This window comes from Electrophorus electricus, chromosome 13 (genome assembly GCF_013358815.1).
Source record: "Electrophorus electricus isolate fEleEle1 chromosome 13, fEleEle1.pri, whole genome shotgun sequence".
Lineage (NCBI taxonomy): Eukaryota > Metazoa > Chordata > Actinopteri > Gymnotiformes > Gymnotidae > Electrophorus > Electrophorus electricus.
The window spans coordinates 3,644,257-3,664,451 of NC_049547.1; the positions used below are offsets into that span (position 1 = coordinate 3,644,257).

At 44.7% G+C, this 20,195-nt stretch overlaps 1 protein-coding gene across 3 annotated transcripts; it reads left to right on the top strand.

Annotated features, from left to right (window-relative positions):
- The first annotated feature begins 10 nt into the window (after nucleotides 1-10).
- Nucleotides 11-18,384, top strand: rps6ka5 (ribosomal protein S6 kinase, polypeptide 5). Of its 3 annotated transcripts, XM_027004817.2 has the most exons (18): nucleotides 11-256; nucleotides 548-677; nucleotides 2,728-2,799; nucleotides 2,889-3,107; nucleotides 3,573-3,688; nucleotides 4,390-4,491; nucleotides 5,068-5,151; nucleotides 5,328-5,431; nucleotides 5,792-5,942; nucleotides 6,032-6,193; nucleotides 7,857-7,982; nucleotides 8,074-8,207; nucleotides 8,577-8,670; nucleotides 9,350-9,520; nucleotides 11,600-11,791; nucleotides 12,667-12,826; nucleotides 12,956-13,119; nucleotides 13,259-18,384. In XM_027004817.2, exons 2-18 carry the CDS (start codon nucleotides 608-610, stop codon nucleotides 13,544-13,546), a joined length of 2,409 nt encoding a protein of 802 aa, XP_026860618.2. In that variant the 5' UTR covers nucleotides 11-256; nucleotides 548-607; the 3' UTR covers nucleotides 13,547-18,384. The 3 variants fall into 3 exon arrangements, with proteins under 3 accessions (XP_026860618.2, XP_026860617.2, XP_026860619.2); XM_027004816.2 differs by having other exon boundaries at nucleotides 11-677; XM_027004818.2 differs by lacking the exon at nucleotides 2,889-3,107 and having other exon boundaries at nucleotides 11-677.
- The last annotated feature ends 1,811 nt before the right edge of the window (nucleotides 18,385-20,195 follow it).

The following is a 20,195-nucleotide window of genomic DNA, read 5'->3' on the forward strand; positions in this document are numbered from 1 at the left end:
TTAACGTCTCGTCTGTATGTCAGTTCCTGTCTACCCCATAATATATTTTAGTTTTACTTACAACATATATTTGTTAGCTTACTAGCTAGCTGATTCAAAAGGCCATCATGAATGTAAAATGGATGTGTTAGAGCAGGAAAACACATTTTGTACAGTATAAGTGTAGTCCAGAAACAGGGGTGGTAAGCAATGTTTTATCGGATTAATTAGGTCTGTCACGTAGCTGTTATTACAACTGGGATTTTCATGTGAAAACGTAAGGGCAAAATGACACTCTGCCTTAATGTTTATCGAGATGAAAGTAATCGCTTGACTCTGGGAGAGGCGTTTCTTTAGGGGGCTTGGTCGAGCGTGTAGTGTTATCTCAATGGGCTTGGTGCAGTAGTAGGTAACGTTATAGGTGTCGTAGCTCAGCTAGTTTCCCTAACTCTGCTTAAAACTCCCTGCGAGCATGCGGTTACTCCACACGATATGTGTGTGTTGTCCTGATTGTTTTGTTGTAACTCGGTTAGTGGATTAGTGTAAGTCGCCGAATTCGTTATTACAGACTCCTCGTTGATCAGACCCGTTCGCCGCTAGCTAGGAAAACATAACTGGCGCTGGAAAAATGCCGTCTTCGAGGGAAGGCTTATCCGGAGAAGGTGAAGTGGTCACTGTGAAACATGAACTTACAAACGGTGAGTTAATAATACGATATCATACTTGATCCTCGGGTGATATTTTAAGTCACCGGCCAGGCACCCAGTTTACTCTGTAGCTAGCTTGCTAGCTCAAACCGCCATCTGAACATTCGGCGCAGGCACGGTCCCCAGTAACACTGTAGTACACTCGGCTAGTCAGCTGAAATGGCAGTAATGTTTGGATATCCTTTATCTCACCACCGAACAGTTGTCTGCCTTTTCTATAGCCGCTTCGTTTAGGCCTGGAAAAAGTCAAATTTTGCTGTTACGTTAGCTTACCTCGCCTTTGGCTTGCTAGGGCTAGCTAGTCTTTGAGTGGTGTGCATACCATTTGTCATTAGGTTAGTGTCGTGTAGCTTTCAACGTCTTAAACGTTTTCGTAATAGTACTACTTATATAAATACTCAAGCCAGCTAATTTGTCTGGCAGGGTCTAACCCATCTGCACCGTTGAGCAGTTGTTCAAGCGCATGTCAAAGCTGTAAGGTGTGTCCTGTTTCTCAATTTACTTATCGATATACAATATACTTGCTACTAGGCATGTGTAACTTGTTCACACAGTTTCGTCTTCAAATGTCTAGAGAAAATGGTCCCTGGGTTGTTTTCAAGCATTTGACCGTGTGCTAATATGAGTTTGTATGGTAATGGTTGCTTTGAGCGATGCTTAGAAAAGGTCTCTAAATGATCAAGTTAAATGAAAGTGTACTTGTCAGGTATGTTCAGGACTGAGATGCTTGTTGTGAGGCTCAGGTAAAGGTAATTTCTCTGAAGCTGTACAACACTATGTACAAAAGGAAAAAATCATAATCAGATGCCAATTATAGCAGGCGTATTGATAAATAACAGTAAAGTTCTGACAGCATTCTTAATACTGTGTGCAGCCCAGGGATTCACTATGTATCCATCTTTTCCCAAAAGCCTGCATTAAACATAGGCTACATTCTCCTCTGTGTCCTGTGTTAAGTCAACATTTAACTTGCATGTTATTACATAGCAATGCTTCTAGGTTGAAGCTGAGATAGAAGCACATAAAAGTGCTGTCTGTAATTGCACGCCAGTAGGCAAGACTGTGGAACTGACATTTTAATTATCCCCGCACAGGCCCGTTTGTTGTGTGTTTGTGAGTCCACTGTGCAGTGTAAAATAAATACTGCTTTTCACTGCTACCAAATATTATGACAAATCCATTGGAAAATGATAGTTTTCACAAAGAGACTATTTGTAAAATGCAGGAAACTTATTTTAATTACTTATAATATGCCAATTCACAGTATTGGTCAAAATAAGTGCGTTGTTATTTTCGGCATGCGGTCGTCTGCTGTGGTATTAAGAGTGAAGGGGACATAGGCGATTAGATGCAGCATGAGGTCGATGTGTTGTGTCGAAGCACGCTCAGCGTGACACTAAGTGGGCAATCTCACTGCAGCCACAAGAGGAGCATGTGACCACACAGCTCGAACCTTCACACAGTACGCGAATGTGCATGCCTTCCTTTCTCAGATAACTCGTACATGCACGTACAGTCTTCATTCACTTCGATATGCCCTGAGTCCCTCACATCAACATGCTGGACATGGTAAAGTAGGGCAAAGGTAAACAGCGCCTGAAACGAAGATCTTCAGAAAATGCAACAGTCCCGGATGTTATTGAACAGTTACGTTTATTTCCATTCTTCTAAAATGAAAATGAGAAGGGAAACTATCTTGACAAGTGAATCTTTCGTACTTTTATTACAACATCCTCATGAAAGGATACTTTGAGCTCCAAAAATAAGTTTGTGTGACAGCTATTTACAAAAGGCTGAAGCATTCTGCATGTTTTCTGTATTTAGAAATAAAATGTTCACACAATTTTTTTTTTCAGCAGCGGTAACTAGATGCATAGAAACAGAGGGCCTTTTAATATGCACACCTCAGCCCGCTATTTGCATCACATCTACTTAATATGCATACATCTTATTAAATTACTGCATAATCTAAACTAAGATCATCCTCTTGGTTAGAAGCACACTAAATTCAGGCTGTGTTTCTTTTTGATTCTCACCCCAGCTAACCTGACGGGCCACGTGGAGCGCGTGGGCATCGAGAACTTTGAGCTGTTGAAGGTCCTGGGCACAGGAGGTGAGTCCCAGCATGCACTACCTTCCCCTTCTTCTCTTTACCCCCCCCCCCCCCCCCAGGCCTGGTCGCTGACCGCTGTCTACCCATAGCCTACGGCAAGGTGTTCCTGGTACGCAAGGTGAGCGGACACGACTCAGGTAAGCTGTATGCCATGAAGGTGCTGAAGAAAGCCACCATCGTGCAGAAGGCTAAGACGGCCGAGCACACGCGCACAGAGAGGCAGGTCCTGGAGCACATCAGGCAGTCCCCGTTCCTCGTCACCCTGCACTACGCCTTCCAGACAGATACCAAGCTGCACCTCATCCTGGGTACGTCCCCTCAGCTCTGCTCCCGCTCCGGTTTTCTGCCGAAACCATTGTTGCATCCTGCGTGCAGGTGCTGGGGTCTTGAGCTGGGGTGCATCACGACCAGCGAAGAGCATTCAGCCTGCAGTTGTCCGTTAAATGATCGATTTTGCAATGTTGAGACTTTGTCATGCATGCAGGTCTCCTTAAATAGCGAAACCAGGTACTAGGGCAGCACACTTGGCTTTTAAGTTTCCCTTTTTAAATTCTTTTAAAAAAAATGATATATTGAAACTTGTTAAATGAATGACTATTTTGGAATCTACTGACAACAGGTTACAACACATTTTCAAATGGGTGTGTTTATTCAGAGTCATTTTGTTTGCTGTATTAGAGAGCTCTAAAGCCATAGCAGAGCTGTTATGTTACAAAAATGAAGGCATTTGCAAGCAGCAGTGAGTTTAGGCTGATGCCAGGCTCTGATTGCAGACTATGTGAATGGGGGAGAGCTCTTCACACACTTGGTGCAAAGGGTCCGCTTCAAAGAGCAAGAGGTTGCTTTGTACAGCGGAGAGATCGCACTGGCGCTCGAGCACTTGCACCAGGTAAGGAGCAGGGCAACAACCGTGTGATATAACTAAGGTCTAGTCCTTAATTACCATGTGTGATGTTTTGTGATCTTGAACAGGGAATACCTGAAATGTGTCGTGATTGAAGTAAGCGTGGGTTTAGAGGAGATGTAAAAGTAGTTGCTTCATTATGTCACCAGGCCTTTTCCTTCTCCCTCCTCCTGCCCCATTTTTTTTTTTTTTTTATTCGATCAAGTATCCAGGGCATGCAAATTAATGAGCACAAAAATAGCTTGTGTTATCTAAAATGTACCAAAGGTTTTGTTTATTGTAAGGGGAGGAGTACTATTTTTTTCTTTTGTGCAGGGAATAATCTCTAATTTTTGAAGGGGTGGGGAGATGTTGCCCGTGGGGCTTTCTGCTTGGTCCAAAACAGACAGAATAAATTCAGTTTTCACTTTCACTGAACACATTTTTATTAAACAAATTTGATGTCACATACGATATTGGTCAATCGCAGCATTTTAAGATGTATGTGCAGTTGTGATGATGCTGTTGTGATTCTTAATTTATCTTCAGTTACATTTACATCTTCAGCTAAAGAAGGATTTCAGGGATATTTAAAAAAAGACAAACTGAACAGAATTATTTTTTGTTTGGTTTTGTCATTTTCTGCAAAAAAAAAAAAAAAATCACTAAAATGACTACAGTAAAAAATTATGTGTATTTCTTTTGAGCTGGGGATTGTCTACAGAGACCTAAAACTGGAGAACATTCTCCTAGACTCAAATGGACACGTCGTCTTAACGGACTTCGGGCTTAGCAAAGAGTTTGACGAGGTGAGGCAAAAACATTATACATAGTTTCTAGCTGGAGAGAAAGCAATACTTTACTGCCAATAAGTAGCTTGTGGCTTGAGAGATTGAGCTATGGAGCATGGACTAGAGCAGGTGACGCTCCGGTGTGTCAGCATCACACTGTAGGCAAAAGCCAGTGATGAATGCTGGGAGGTGAGCTCGGAGCTGGAGGGCAGGAGGTGAGACCCACGAGGTCGGACCGAAGGTCCGTGCGACGGGAGAAATAACGTAGCAGAAGAAAAGACTGTTGGATTAAAACGGTCAGGTGTCGGGCGGACTTTCAGGGTTTGTACTGAGACTCGAAGCGCAATCAAGTCTCAGCCGAGTCACACCTCATCTCTGCTAACGGATGAGCGTTTACGTCGCGTGTGCTTGCCCGGGCATGCTCTGCTCTGTCAAACTCGTTAGCTTCGCTGTTTATGTTGCTATGCTTTATGGAGGCATAGCAATCTGGGCAGTCCAAAGATATGGGCTGCATTTTACCTATAGCCAAGACTGAGAAGTGTGTACGTGCGGGTGTTTTCTCTTCTGACCTTTCCTGCACTCTCTGCCTTGTAGGTAGAGAGGGCTTATTCCGTCTGCGGCACAATAGAGTATATGGCCCCTGAGATCGTAGAAGGAGGGGAATATGGACACAACAAGGTACAGGCCTCTGGTCCTCTCTTTGTCCCACTTCCATTCCATGTTCTTCGGCCGTTTGCTGTGCTGGGCTGAGATTTTTTTTACCCAACAACATGTGTTATGTGCATTACATGTGTATTAAATCTGAAAAAGGTAGGGAAGTGAAGCTGCTGTTTGATCCGCCGGTACCGTTGCAGGCCGTGGACTGGTGGAGTCTGGGAGTTCTGATGTATGAGCTCATGACCGGTGGATCGCCTTTCACTGTGGATGGAGATGAGAACTCCCACTCTGACATAGCCAAGTAAAAATACATATGCCCTTACATGAGTTTTGTAATGTGGACTGTTGATGCCAGTCATCTCCCGTTACCTGTAACAGCCTGAAGCTTGCCACATGTTAAAAAACTTACTGGCAATGGCAGCATGAGACTTATTATCCATCCTTTTCACTCCTTTCTGGAACTTGCTCTCTGGTCTTTGAGCTGATACCACTTTGGGTTTAGAAAGTGTAAGAGTATTGCGAAACTCCGCACGCTTCGCTTGCTTCCTCCATGCACTGTGTTAGGCTAGTTTTGCTCTAAAATATATGATCAACACTGAAAACCAAAGAAACTGGGGTTTTTGTTAGCGTTACATCCCATCCTCCCTCACTTCATTTGTAGGAGAATCCTGAAGAAGGATCCTCCATACCCCAAGGACATGGGGCCGCTGGCCAGAGACATCATTCAGCGGCTCCTCATTAAAGATCCAAAGAAAAGGCTGGGCTCGGGGCTCTCAGGGGCCCAGAATGTGAAGAGCCACCCATTTTACCAGGCATGGAAAAAAAAAGCATTTGTGGAAATTCTTGACTGAGGATCAGACAAAAACGGCACAGTGAACAAAAATACTCTTGTCTCGTTCAGAAAATTAACTGGGAGGATTTGGCTGCCAAGAATGTCCCGGCTCCCTTTAAGCCAGTCATCCGGGATGAGCTGGACGTGAGTAACTTTGCGGAGGAATTCACAGAAATGGACCCCACATACTCCCCTGCTGCACTCCCACAGAACTGCGACCGCATCTTCCAGGTGAGAGGCATGAAGGCCTGACTATAAATAAATGCATAAATGTACACTTGTTCATGTTAACATGAAATTTCTGCCTTCTGAGCTAATATTCTGTAATTAGATTTTGCTTCAGAATGTTGAACACTTGGGCTGATTTTTACACGAGATAGGCCATTTGATAAGGTTAGTTTGTGTGATTGTGAAGTTGACCCTCTATTTGCCTTTTGGGGGAAGTAAAGATCGGTATTTGACGTTCGATAATGATCTTGTAAATAATGCAAGCCTGGCTGTCTGTGTTGGTATTGAAACGAGCAGGAGGGCTGTTTAGAGACGTGTAATTATGCTGATGTGGAGATGGATTTGAGTATCAGATGTGAATGACTATTTTTGATGCGACTTGAACCATGATGTTGCCTATAACATGAAGCCAGCTGATGTCGGCGTCATTGAATGGGATCATATCTATGATTGCCTTCTGGATCCTCCACTCGGCAGGATCAATAGCTCCATTAACGACACTGTCATGCAATGAAAGGTTGGCGTCTGCTAGAATAACCATGCCTGCCTCAATTACTCCTTCAACCTTTGATTACCAACTTCAGCATGGCTTTTTTTTTTTTAAATGCTTCCCTTTCATGTACTCTGGAATTTTGATCCTTCATAATTTGCAGGCGTTGCAGCGATTGCGTCTGCGGTGATAACTTTCAACTTGTGTGTCTCGTCTCATCCCCCCCCAACCCAAAACTCTTCACAAAACCAAATTAAGTTGCATTAGAGGACCGAGATGCGATTTGAAAAGCAGAGCAATCAAACAGCCCGGCTTGGCAGTTGAGAGCATTTCATCCATTCATCCCTCCATCCTTCCGTCCATCCATGCACTCCTCCTCCTGATGCGGAGGCCACAGCTGCAGGCGTCTGGGTCTCGTAGCCAGTGACAGCAGAGCGAAACGCCACAGATGATGCAGTTATCACAGATGGACAACAAATGGTGACTTTCAGACTCTGGCTTTTCAGCATGGGCGATGGGTTCCCGGGAGTCTGGGTCAAAACTTTAGGTTATTTGGCTTCCGGTCTGAATTAAATGTAGCCAATAAGGTCTTTGTTTAGTTTGGTTTTTAATGTGTTGTAAAATGTATTGATTTGTTCTGAGGTATGCTTATGAACTATACAGGTTAGTTTGCCTCAGAAAATAATGATTTTATTAAAAAATAAAAATTGCAAAGTGGCATGCAAAAATGTATAGCATATGAGAGACCATAGGAAGAGACCAAGTGGAATATTGGCACAACAATTATTTTTTTTTCTTCAATACTTGAAACCATTACACCTGTAGTAGCCAGTGGTCCTTTCTATTTTGTGTCATTCCAGATTTCCGTTCTGTCTAGTGAACAATTTTTTGATTGTGCTCGATTGAACAAGGGTCTTCCTGTCTAACTGTCAGGTCACTGGAGTCGCAAACATTTATTTTTTTGTTTGTACAATTTGTTTTTATATTGTAGGAATTGTGTATGTAAAATTTGTAATCTACATCTGGCAAGTAAAGACATGGCCTCTTAAGTATTTGCAAGCATCACAGTTTAAAAAAACAAACAAAACATTTTTGTAATTCTTGTTGAAATAGTACGTTCATCTATGTCTGCTCAAGATATTTGCTCAATTCAGCCTGTGTGCGCATGCGTTGCAGGGCTACTCCTTCATAGCTCCCTCCATCCTTTTTAAGAGGAATGTGGTGATGGATGAACCTGCCCAGCTGTGTGGCGGAGCAGACAGGCCCGGGGCTGCTGCAGTCGCACGCTGCGCCATGATGAAGGTACCCGCATCTTACCTGTGCAGCACGGGGGACTCTGCCAGGCGGGTCATTTGAGGCGCTGTTGCTGAGAAAGGTGTTGCGTGTGGTACAGGACTCCCCCTTCTACATGAACTACGAGATGGACCTCAAGGAGGTGGCACTCGGGGAAGGCAGCTTCTCCATCTGCAGGCAGTGCACACACAAGAAGAGTGAACAGAAATATGCAGTAAAGATTGTTAGCAAAAGGTACTACTCATGCACTACACGCAAACATGAAAGGCCTCTAATATTTGCAGAATTGTTGTGTATTTCACATGAATTATACATTTTTAAGCCTTCAAATGATATTTTGATGCAACCTTGATATGCTTCATGAAACATTATTTTATGATGTAAACATATCTTGTTGTATTCAAGAATATTAGATTATATAATGGCATATATCACAGTGGGGGAAAATGAATACAGAATCTCTTTAATATTGGAGTACATCTGAACACAATGCCATCGATGTGAACAGCAGGCCCTGTTTTTGCACGGACAGCCCTCTGTTGAAGGTCTGTTTTCAACGAAGCAATTGATTAAATAAACTTTTTTTTTCTTCTCTGCTTGAAGAATGGAGGCCCAGACCAAGAAAGAGATAGCTGCTCTCAAGCTGTGTGATGGACACCCCAACATAGTCAAGCTGCATGAAATCTACCATGACCAAGTAGGGTACTGCATGTGTGCGTGTGTGCGTGTGTGCGTGTGTGTAAGACAGAGGCCTTAGGGCTGTAAGAACCATTCCAGGCTTGCTGCAGCCTCATTCAGTCAGGGAATGTGGAACAGACAGAGTAAAAGTGCTTAAATCCTAACTCTCCTCAACACTGCCCTACATTCATGGTCCAAACCCTCCCAGCAATGGCGGCTCCCTATCTGTTTTTCAATCAATTACATGCTCTGTACAAGATACAGGGGCAAAAAAGGTTGGTCTGTCGCTTCAGACCGCCTGGAAAAGATGTTCTGTTTGTGTGCTCGTAGTCTCATGTCTGTTGATGTCATGTGTGCGTGTGAGGTTAGACCGGGGTACGGTTTCTGTGCCAGATGGAATGTTGTGTTTTTCAATATAATAATAAATTTGAGTCAGTGGTACACCCCTTCAGATCTGAAAATAGGAGGGTGTGTGTGTGTGTTTGTGTGTGTGTGTCAGCTTCCATATAGTGCCACTCCCGAGATGAAAAGCATAATGCAGCACTACACCACCCAACCATTGTTCCCCTGCCCCTGGGCTAATGAAGATTTCCCTGGTTTTTTCATCACACTCTTCTCACGCAATTTTGTGTCTGTGTGTGTGTGTGTGTTTGCTTGGACGCTCGTGCGTGTGTTGGGGTGTTTGTGATTTTGTGCAGCTGCATACGTATCTGGTCCTGGAGCTGCTGCGTGGGGGTGAGCTCCTCGAGCGGATCCGGAGGAAGCAGCACTTCAGCGAGACGGAGGCAAGCCGCATCATGCGCAGGCTGGTGTCTGCCGTCAGCCACATGCACGACGTGGGCGTGGTTCACAGAGACCTGAAACCCGAGGTACTGGCCCTCCGCCGAGACCCTGCTCATGCTGGCTCGCCCTGTAGGTGCTGGAATTCCCGTCTCACAAGTCGTCACATAACGGCTGCTGCTTTCCCAGACGATCACATGACATTACAGGAGTCGTGGGCCAGTGCAGCTTAAGCCTATACGTGCGATTTGGGACGAGTGTGTTTCGGAGCCGAAGGCGTGTATGTACTAAAGGTGAAGTGTTCACAGCAGAATTGGCCATCAAGATATACAGTGTAATTACATGAGTGACGGACTGGCAAATGCTGCAGTTTCATTTAACTTTGTTTAAACAAAGGGTCATGAAAGGGTATCTCTTTTGACTTGTGAATGTAGGGTTGTTTTAGGGTTCTGTTTATTTACCCTTACCATTGCTTACCTACACTTAATGTCAGAAAGAGGTGTAAGTAACAAAATTATGACTCCAAATTTTAAGTTTATGAAAATATGCAAACAACTATAAATTTGCTTGTGCTTAAAATAACATTCTTTGTCAGAAGTTTACCATTTGTCCATTTAACCCAGTAATTGTGTATAGCAGAGAATGAATACTTTAGAGAGAATTGGTGTCAGTAATAAAACTGGTTCTTAGACAGTAGTTCTTGATGGTTAGAATTTCTGCATTTACAATCTAGAACACTGTCTAGAAAGCTAAGCTTTTCTAGGGGTTAAAGGCAATACGGGATTTGTTAGTGTTACATACTCTAATTGGTTACACAGCATCATTGGATAAAGGCTATAATGAGGTTATACAAATTAAATTGCAAATTAGAAAGTACACAAAGGAAAATACCACTCTATTATCTGTGAAGATAACAAAGGCCATTCTTGCCTGTGCAGGATGGACCAAATAATACAGTCCACCCCCACCATGTGACCTTTGAGCAGTTTAAGACATAATAGTGTTAACCAATCAGTTGAGTGGAATTTGGGATGTCCACTTGGCAAACAATAGCCTGACAATAAAAAGAAAGATATCGTTTCCTCTGATCAAAGCCCTTTGCACAAATATTCTGCATGTAACGCTGAGCAAATAAGACGTGGACACAAACACTGAGAACAGCGAGATTTATTAAGGCCAAGTCCAACATCATGGTCAGTAGAACTGTCCAGGGTTACAGAGTCAGCATGAGTAGATCCAGAGTACATCATACACAGAAAAGAACAAACGAACAAACAAGCAAACCATGAACACGCAAATAATCAACAACTAGAACAGAGAACACGGAGGCTAGGACAAACAAACACAGGCAGCGTGTAAACAGGACAACGACAAGCCACAAGACTGGAGAAACCCGAGGTAGAAATACGCCCGGTAATGAGGGCTAACTAGAGGGGAAACAAGAACCAGCTGAAGCTAAAGACGGGAGGGGGAAACCAACCGATGGGCAGAACAAATGGAGCCAGGAAGCAGAAAAAAGACGTGAGACAGGGTTGCCAAGGTGACGGGATGCTAGGAGGGGCCAACCGTGACACTGTGGAACAAGAACAAATATGTCCACTTAGCTGAGCAAGATGATATCAGTTTAATTCTTTGAGTTGTGATTTTCTGACTAGGATTCACACTCTTCCAAGCGAGATAAGAGGGGAAAAAAAAACACAAAAACATTTGCAACAGCTTAAAGATCAACAAGGAGGTGTAGGGTGTTTCTCAGACTGAAGGATAACAGTAGCTGTGTCTTTTGGGTTGTAACAAGTATGACAGTTTTGTTGAAAGTACATTCAACGCAAATCCACACTGACCACATCCACCTCTGCAGACGCCCAAAGGAAAAAAAGGCTAATTCTGTGTGAATCTACTGTCCTCTGTAGCTGTTGTCTCAAAGTGCTGTCATGTGTTAATTTTTAAAGAACAAAACATGATGATTAAATAAAGGCCAGCAATGAGGTTTTTGTCACTTCTATTTTCAGCAAGCACACGAACATAAAAGAATATACTTCACGTGTCTATATTTCAACTGGCTGGTTTAATAAGTTAACGGGCTTTGCTTGAGTCTGAGAAGTTAACGATGTGTTAAAAGCTAGTCTGCCATGTACTGCAGTGGGTGTTCCGCCTCCCCCGTCCCCCAGAACCTGCTGTTCACCGACGAGAGCGAGAGCTCCGAGATCAAGGTCATCGACTTCGGCTTTGCTCGTCTCAAACCGCCCGACGACCAGCTCCTGAAGACGCCCTGCTTCACCCTGCAGTACGCCGCCCCCGAGATCCTCACATACGACGGCTACGACGAGTCCTGTGACCTCTGGAGTCTGGGCGTCATACTGGTGAGAGCCCTATAAGGCGTCGTGGCCATGTGACCTTCTGACCGGCTATGGGCACTTCTGAGAAGGAAATAAGCAGCTGAGCCACTCTGGAGGGTTGAGTCTTTTTATGAGAACGTGCCCAACGTAGCTTTCACTGTTGGTTTCTGTGAATGCTGTCTGTGGTGTTTGTGCACTGTTGGAGTTGGCTCTGCACTGCATGATGTGTTTCATTACTCTCTCTCGATCGTTGTCTCTGTGTGTGCACGTGTGTGGAAGAGCTGCCATAAACCCCTGGGGGGTGAGCAAGTAGTGGAGTGGATGGCACTGATAAGATGCTCTCAGACAGGCTTTGAGAGGCCCTACAGTGCTGCATGCTATAGAGAGAGAGAGAGAGAGGGAGAGAGCGCACTCTGGGCTCTGTCTTAGTGTTGTTGTTTTTTTTTTTCTATTTTATGCTCAGTGACAAACAATTGTACATCAACCAGAAGAGCAACCACTCTGAATCTCATCAAAACTGCATTTTTCTGTGCCTTTACCTCTCTCCTGTATCTCTCCTGTCTCCAGGTAGCAGACTCTTTCTTACTGAGCAAAAGCTGGAAACAAAGGAAGCAAAAAAGTGACTCTCTTAATTTTTTTTTAATAGTCTTGGCCTGAAAAGGTGATGACTTTACGATCTGAACTGCGTTTTTCTGCATTTGCAATATTGCCGCAGTCACTTGCTGCTTGTTTCCTAATCAGTTTAACGTGGTATAACAGCATCTGCATATCCGCTCGTTTTTCCATGCCTTGCAGTTACATGCCGGACTCTGGGATCAGTGTGGAAGCAGTTGATGCTCTGTTGCCAAGCATCGAGTGCCGGCGTGACTCATCTGCCACATTCTGTGTTTTTACTGCAGTACACCATGCTGTCCGGTCAGGTGCCCTTCCAGTGTCAGGAGAAGAGTCTGACCCGCACCAGTGCCGAGGAGATCATGAAGAAGATCAAGCAAGGAGACTTCTCCTTCCAGGGGGAGGCCTGGAAGAACGTGTCCCAGCAGGCTAAGGAGCTCATTCAGGGTGAGGGTGGCACAGAACGCACCTTCAGCCGTACTCTCTGCACGAGTTACATTTGCTCAAATGAATGGGAGCAACTATACATGTGTAGTGATTCGTGTGTGTGCGCGCGCACGCCCGCAACCTGTACAGAGCTCCTGACGGTGGACCCTACCAAGCGGCTAAAGATGTGCGAGTTGCGCTACAATGCCTGGCTGCAGGATGACAGCCAGCTCTCCTCTAACCCCCTCATGACCCCCGATATCCTGGGCACGTCCACCGCCTCTGTGCACACCTGCGTCAAAGTCACCTTCAACGTAAGAGACGGATGGGGACAGAGGGCCCATTTAATTAAGATTATCCTCACGGTCCAGATCAGAATGATGCAGAATTTACAAAATATGCGGCACGGCTTCTTTGTGAAGTAGTGTGGTGTGGCTTCCCCCCTCCCCGCAGGCCTTCAACAAGTGCAAGCGCGAGGGCTTCCGGCTGCAGACGGTGGACAAGGCCCCTCTGGCCAAGCGCAGGAAGATGAAGAAGACGAGCACGAGCACAGAGACGCGCAGCAGCTCCAGCGAGAGCACACACTCCTCCTCCTCGTCCTCGCAGTCTCAGGAGAAGACCCCACCCGGCAGCGGGACGCCCGCCTTGCCGCTGCTGTCCATCCACACGCCCCTCCCGCCGGGCCCCGACGACGAGCCGTCGCAGAGCCAGCCCCGCTCCGCCTTCCACTTTTCCGAGTGAGCCCATCGGAGGCCACCACCCTTTCTCTCTCCCTAGGGCCACACTCCACCGCGCCCTGTCCCCTGCGTGCTCACCCGGAGCCGCCTGAGCCTTCCGCCAGCAATAGACGGGGGAACGGAGCAGGGCCCAGGAGTGTGGGGGGGGGCTGTGAAAACGAGCTCATCCCGGGTCGGGAGCTGGCCTGGTCCCACGCTCCTCACCCAGGTGACCGGGCCTCTGCGTCTGGTGCAGCTCACCCACCAAGATGAGGTTCATTCGGGAAAGCGTGGGACAGTTTCCTGGGACCTAGTTTCCGTGCTGTCCTGCCAATTTTAAGCTCTGCAAAAAAAAAAAAAAAAAAAAAGGAACAGAAAAGAAATGGAGTATTTATTCTAAAAGAATATAAATGCAAAGGTTTATAAAATAAGGTTTACTGTTTATATGTTAAGTTATTCTTATATGTGGTCAATTAGACTGTGAAAGTTTGAGGATGTCCTTTAGAAACAGTTTGTGACAATTGTTCTCACTGACCTCAGCACAGGTCAGGAATACAGGGTACTGTAGCTTTTCAGTGGTTTTGCGTGCACAGGCTTATCAGTCTGAGGCTTCTTCCAAACCAAACTGAACAGTGAAGTAGCACCGATTTTGTCTGAGAGAATTCAGACAAATCATTTTCTACCTTTGACAACGAAGAACAGGCAACAGCCTCTTCCGCATATATAATGTTTCACCAGGTAACAGGGGGGAACTGTTTGACAGTAAAGAGGGTTATTTTGTACTTGAAATTACTCTTGATGCAGAAGAGAGAGGTTGCGGGGCAAGCCACAGTGCTGCAGCACATAGTGCTAGACAGAGGCAAAACAGCGTAAAGAGGATGCAATCAGCCAAGCATTGTTTCTCGGTTCCAGTTCCAGCATTGGAATGTCTCTGGCTGTTTGTTGTCTGAAATGATTTTTAGTTGGGGCTAAGATTTTATTGGTGAGTGGATTTAGGCTATGCTTGAGCCTAGCTGTTGGCAGGATAATGAATGCTGGTGAAATGAGTAAGATTGTAGGTGAAGGGAAATGGCTGCATTGTGGCATACAGACTCACAGTTGTTCAGCACTAAGGAAAAAACATTATTTTCTCCAGTGGTCATATTTAACCTCTGTCGTATCAGAAGGGGGTAAATCTAAGTGACCAGCAGCAAGTCAGTAATAAGACTAACAAGAGAGCCCTATAAATGTATTGCACCTTTAGAGTTCTATGAGATGATTACTTTATTTGTTATAAAACTAAGTGAAGTGCTCTCCCACAGGTACACCTGTATCCCTATGTGTCTAATGACACAATGTCTAGTGTCTATGTAATGACAAATTAGCAGTTCATCAGAATAATCCACAGAACAAAAGGTAGCATGTAGCTTCACTGTCTGAACAGGGCTCAGATGCATCAAGCGTACGCCCAGTTGCCTCGTATCATGCGTCCTGCACAGATGGCTGAGCATGTGTCTACTTCCTTGCTAAGAGCAGGATTTGATTTAAGTGTGAATGCATCAACATTACTGACTTGCTGTTGGCGTCCTATGCAAAAACGGCCCCTTTTCTTCCTCTAGTATTACATTTATGAGCAGACCTGGTTTGCTAGGGTCTGTTACGCATTATAAATGAGAGAGGCGGGGGAAAGTAAAAGAAAAGGAGAACAAAAACACACGCCTCATTAGGGCTCTTTAAAGCTTCGCAGCTTGTATGTCAGTCATTTTCACAAGGAGCTTTAGTGTTTTAAACAATCGCACGTTTTCCGGTGTGTGCGTGCCTAGCCAAGCCGTGACATCCAGCTTAAATGTGAAAGGCAGCATACACACACACACACACACACACACACACACACACACACACACTCACTCACTCACTCACTCACTCACTCACTCACTCACTCACTCACAGCTCCTTTGGTCCATTGGTGCTCCTGCCCACGTGACATGGCAGCAGATGAGCAATAAGTGCGGGCAGAGCTCTGCCCACTTTGCTAGTGCTGAGAGCTGTTCGCTGAGGCTTGCACGCGGTTCCACCACTCCCTGCCCCACTCTGTGCCTCTTGCTGAGTCCCTTCCTTCTTGCCCTGCTGTGGCTGTTTGGGTGTATTAATAGAATAGGATATGTGTGCGCGCCCCACATTGGACTCCTCGGGGAGTTGAGGCTTTATCCGTTGCTTTGCCGCCATGCCATTCCTCCCCCGGGAGATTAAGCAGCTCAGAGTCCTTCAGCAAGGACAGGCACGCGGGAACACCGAGGGAAGAGATGGGCAGAAGCGTGGTCACTGCTTCATAGCCTCAGGAAACACCTGAGAATTTGGCTTTCACAAAGACTCTAGACTCCTTCGCATTTTCCTAAGGCTGGTAGGTCAGAACTCCGTTCTACCGTTTCATTCATCTCTAAAGCACTCCTGCTGTGCTCCTGCTGTTCCAGTAGCCGTCCTCCCGAGCTCTTAAAAAGCCTTGGGTCCGGCTGCGTGCGTGAGGCCTTCATGTATATGCTAGTGGGTACCATTTACCGTTTGCTAGGGTGGAGAGAGCACACATCCTAACCGTGTGCCCTTGAAAAGAGCTCGTTCCTTTGATCCAAGCACTCCTTCATCGCAAGTTATTGTTGGCCTACTTTAATGCTCTCAGGAGCTGGTTAATTGTGGCCCTTTTTCCTGCTATTGTTCCAGAGGGGCCCTGCGTAAGTACATATCCCCCTGCGCTGCCGGCGGTCATGTCCGCCGGCTCGCGCTTTCATCTGCCCGCGGAGGTGGGGCACGCCGGCCCGCCATGATGTGGGCGGAGGGGACATCTCCATATCTCCCAGCGCATCTAAACCTGCACGCTGCAGCCTCTTTAGGCTGTGTTTGAAGGGAATCCAGCTCCTTTCCTTTTTATGGAATTGAAGGTTTTATGCTTTATGGGATATTGTATTGAATAAAAATAATACTTCAAATTTGTATGGTAAAAAATTTCATGTCTAGGGTCATTTTGAGATGAACTGTCATTTTAAAAGTGGCTAGGGAACAAATATTTACCTCTAATATGCTTCCACAAGCCATAGACAAGGCATTCATCTCTAGTTTTTATCAGAGTGAGCAAACTAGAATTGTTGAACAGTTGTTTTCACTGTTGAGTAAAGCGAATGTAATAGTTCTGCTGTTTTGGCAGTGTGTGAAATCAAGCTTCTGAAGAAGGCAACGCTAAGTGTTTTAAGTAGGAAGTAGCCAAGCTTTCAGTTGTGTAAGTTGCCTACTCCCACGTTGTGTTGTCTCACCTCCAGAGCTTATCTGTTGCATCTCTTGAGAAATTTTGTGTTCTCTCTCTTGTATTGTAAAACACTGAAGCCACAGGTGGGCTAGTGTCTCCTTTCAATGTGAAGGCAAAAATTATTCATAGAACTTCATTTTATATTTCTTTCATGAGATTATTAGATTTTTTTTTTTGATTTTTTTTTTGCCAAACCTTTGATCTGTAGCAGTGAAACTCGATGCAAATCCTTAGCTTCTAACAACAAAAACCGATCTTAAAATTTCATTGTAAGCAAGTCTTTCAAAACCTTCTGTTTAACATCAATCATGAAAAAACAAATTTGTACTGAAATTCAGAAACATTGTGCTTCCCTCTGGCAGGAGTATTGACAGTTGATCCATGCTGTTTTGTATGGACTGTATGGACACGCATCGCTGTTCTTCCGAATCTTCAAATTTTGTAATAACAATACAGACTATTCATTACAAATAAATGAAATGGGAACCTCACATCACTCCGATCACTGTGACCTCTGCTCAGATTAAAAAGGGGGTAACAGGGATGCACACACACTTGTGTTCTGCCACTACACACTCATTGTTGGCCGTGCAAACCAATAGCATATATAATTTCTTCAGGGTAATTCCATCGACATTTCTTCTGCCACTTTACTGAAGCTTGAGATTGAAGTTGCATTCAGTACATCCGTTCTCTCCTCATTGTTTAATTTTAAGTTTGTCTTGTTTAGACTTACTGCATTGCAACACCCGATGCCTGAGCGCCATGCAGTTTAAAGGCTTATAAAGGCACCTGATGCCATTTTACAGCCAATTGTGCAATCAAGTGCAGCCAGCAAGGGGCAGTGTTTACACAGGTTTCGGTTGCTAGCTTGCTCTGAGGGCAATTTCAGCTAGATTTACTTGAACAGGAGATGTTGATAAAGGCCCTCCTCTGTCCTAGCTCATCTAGGAGTGCTTACTGTGCAGTAGCAGATCTTTTATTCTGCACAGAAGAGAAGGCTCCTGAACTTGGAGAGTAAAAGGTTGTCATTTTATTGCATTCTTTTTGTCATCTAGCTGGGCTAGAAATGTTGATCTGTTAATTTATTAAAATTGGGTTATGGGATCATTAGATGATTATTAAAAAGGGGTATTTATGGTGGATTTTAATGTATATATTTTGTAGCTGCAAAGCCATAAACTAATACACCTAACATCGCAAACTCCTTTATGTGCACAATGGTTCCCTCTTAAAATAATGTTTTTCCAATATATGAGAGCCCATGCAATTAGAGATTGTTTGCTGTTTTCAAAATCGAGGAACAAGTTTGTTAAAATATGTTAGAAAACGTGCAAATTTAGGTATCTTGCATGACTGCCCAAGACTGAGTTCAACTCAGATTCCATGTGCTTGTGGGAGAATGTTCCCCGTGTGTTCACTAGACATGCTGGCAGGAGTTTCTTGCTTGTTTTTGAGTTTCAGAGAACATGTTTGAAGTGTATATGAAAAGAATAAAGGGCTTTAAAGTTTTGAATACCTATTAAACAAAGGTTATATAATGATGTTATCAAGTGTCAAATGTAATAAATATTTCTAAGTTACAAGTATTTGTGTGCATCTTTCGTCCTGCTTTCACTGCACATTAACAAGGGCCATAATTTGGCAAGGTTAAAGCAAATGTTTTGGGGTTTTTTTCTAAAATGTTTATCTAATACCTACTATCATTTCTGTTCTGATTTTGCTTCTTGATTTTGTAAATGTTATTAAATATCAAATCACATTTTTTAAACTTGTGCTGTGAGCATCAGTTTTTCCAGATGAATGAGCTGTTGGCGTTTTGGTGTAACGTGATGCACACAATCCAGCGAATAATAATTTTAGACAAATTCATCAGTGTGTTTTAATCATATTGAAAGGTATATCTTAATTGCAAAGTGTAGCAATATAATTGAAATATCACAATATAAAAAAAAAATACAGATATAGACCAGTCACTAAAGCTCAGTGGTGGATTACATGTGTGACGTATGCGTTTGATTTATTTCTGTGGACCTATCTGGTGAACAATGCCCCTTTTTCATGTGCCAAGTTTTGTCTCTGGATCCTTGATCTTTGTTTTGGATCATATGAGAATTTTGTAGAACTGTGATTGCTTTTCGCATGTTACCATTTCTATTACTAATATTACCATTTTCCCCCATGAGCAACTGAACATACGGATATTCTGCTGTCCACTGCTGTCTGACCTTATTAACCACCTGCATTAAATTTGTGTAAAATGTCTTTAAACCATGTAAACCTTTTCACATTTTTGGGTTGACTTTTAGTGACGGTATGTTTGTTGTAGCTAAATGAAAAAGATACTGCATTTGTCTGAATCTACCCAGGGTTTTAACTTGGAGCTGGACTCGGGCGGGAAACTGTGGAATCCTGCACTGGGCCACATTTCCCATTGTTGAGCTCCAGGTTTGACCGGCTGCCCTCCTGTACGATGATGGGGCTCTTTCCTATTCTTCTCTCAGTCTTTCCCCCTAACCAAAGTGTTCAGCATTCCAGCAGCCCACCATAGGAGCTGTTTTAGTGAGGTCTCCTGGGTGGCCTCTTGTGCAGGGGCTGTGGAGGGGAGGAGACGATGTCTTATTAATTGACTGGGTGTCTTGGGCAAAGTTGAGGAATTTGGCCAAGGAGAGGGAGAGAGAGATGGCGACAGAGAGAGAATGGGACAAAAAAAAATTGTCCCCTTCCTATATCGCTCCTCGTTTTCCCTGTGTGCGTCCTCGTAAGCGCCAGGGACGGATTCTTACGTACATTTTTGTGTCCTAGTGAGCAGGGCTGGTCATGGCTATAAACTCTTAACCACGGACGCTCGCCACTCCTAAGAATAGGCCCTCTCAAAGCTCCGAGGGTGACCCGAGCCCGAGCGGAGGGCGTTCCTCTGGAGTGGGCTGTGGGAATGGCCGGCATAGTCCTGGGAGCTGGGGATCCAGTGAATGGCTCGCTGTAGCTGAGTGTGTCAGGGGGATGTGATTGAGTGGGATGTTCTCAGGGTAAGGCAAAGGAGGCTTGGGGGGGGGGGGGGGGGGGGTGTCAGCGTTTGCGAGAGGCTGCAGCTTCCCATGTGGTCCAACCCCCACCCAGGGCACCAGCGGTGACCAGAGCCCTAATCCCGTTACGTGTGTCCCCGTTAGCACTAATGGGGCCACTATTGTCTTCCTGGGTGTCAGCCAAAGTCACCAGCCGGGCCCTACCATGTTGGGGCTCCTTCCCACACCCTGCAAGCCTCATTGAGTATGTAGGCATGCACACACACCCATGCACAGATGAACTTGCAGATGCCTTCTCAGCAAAGCCCAGGAAAGGTGAGACGTCATTGGACAAGATACTTACTAAGACTAATACAAAATCACAGGACTTAAAA

Excerpts from the sequence above, each read along its gene's own strand:
- rps6ka5 (XM_027004816.2), top strand. The coding sequence starts at position 608 with ATGCCGTCTTCGAGGGAAGGCTTATCCGGAGAAGGTGAAGTGGTCACT. Across the intron at positions 4,492-5,067 it reads TTAGCAAAGAGTTTGACGAG|GTAGAGAGGGCTTATTCCGT; the intron begins GTGAGGCAAAAA and ends TCTGCCTTGTAG. Across the intron at positions 7,983-8,073 it reads CACGCTGCGCCATGATGAAG|GACTCCCCCTTCTACATGAA; the intron begins GTACCCGCATCT and ends CGTGTGGTACAG.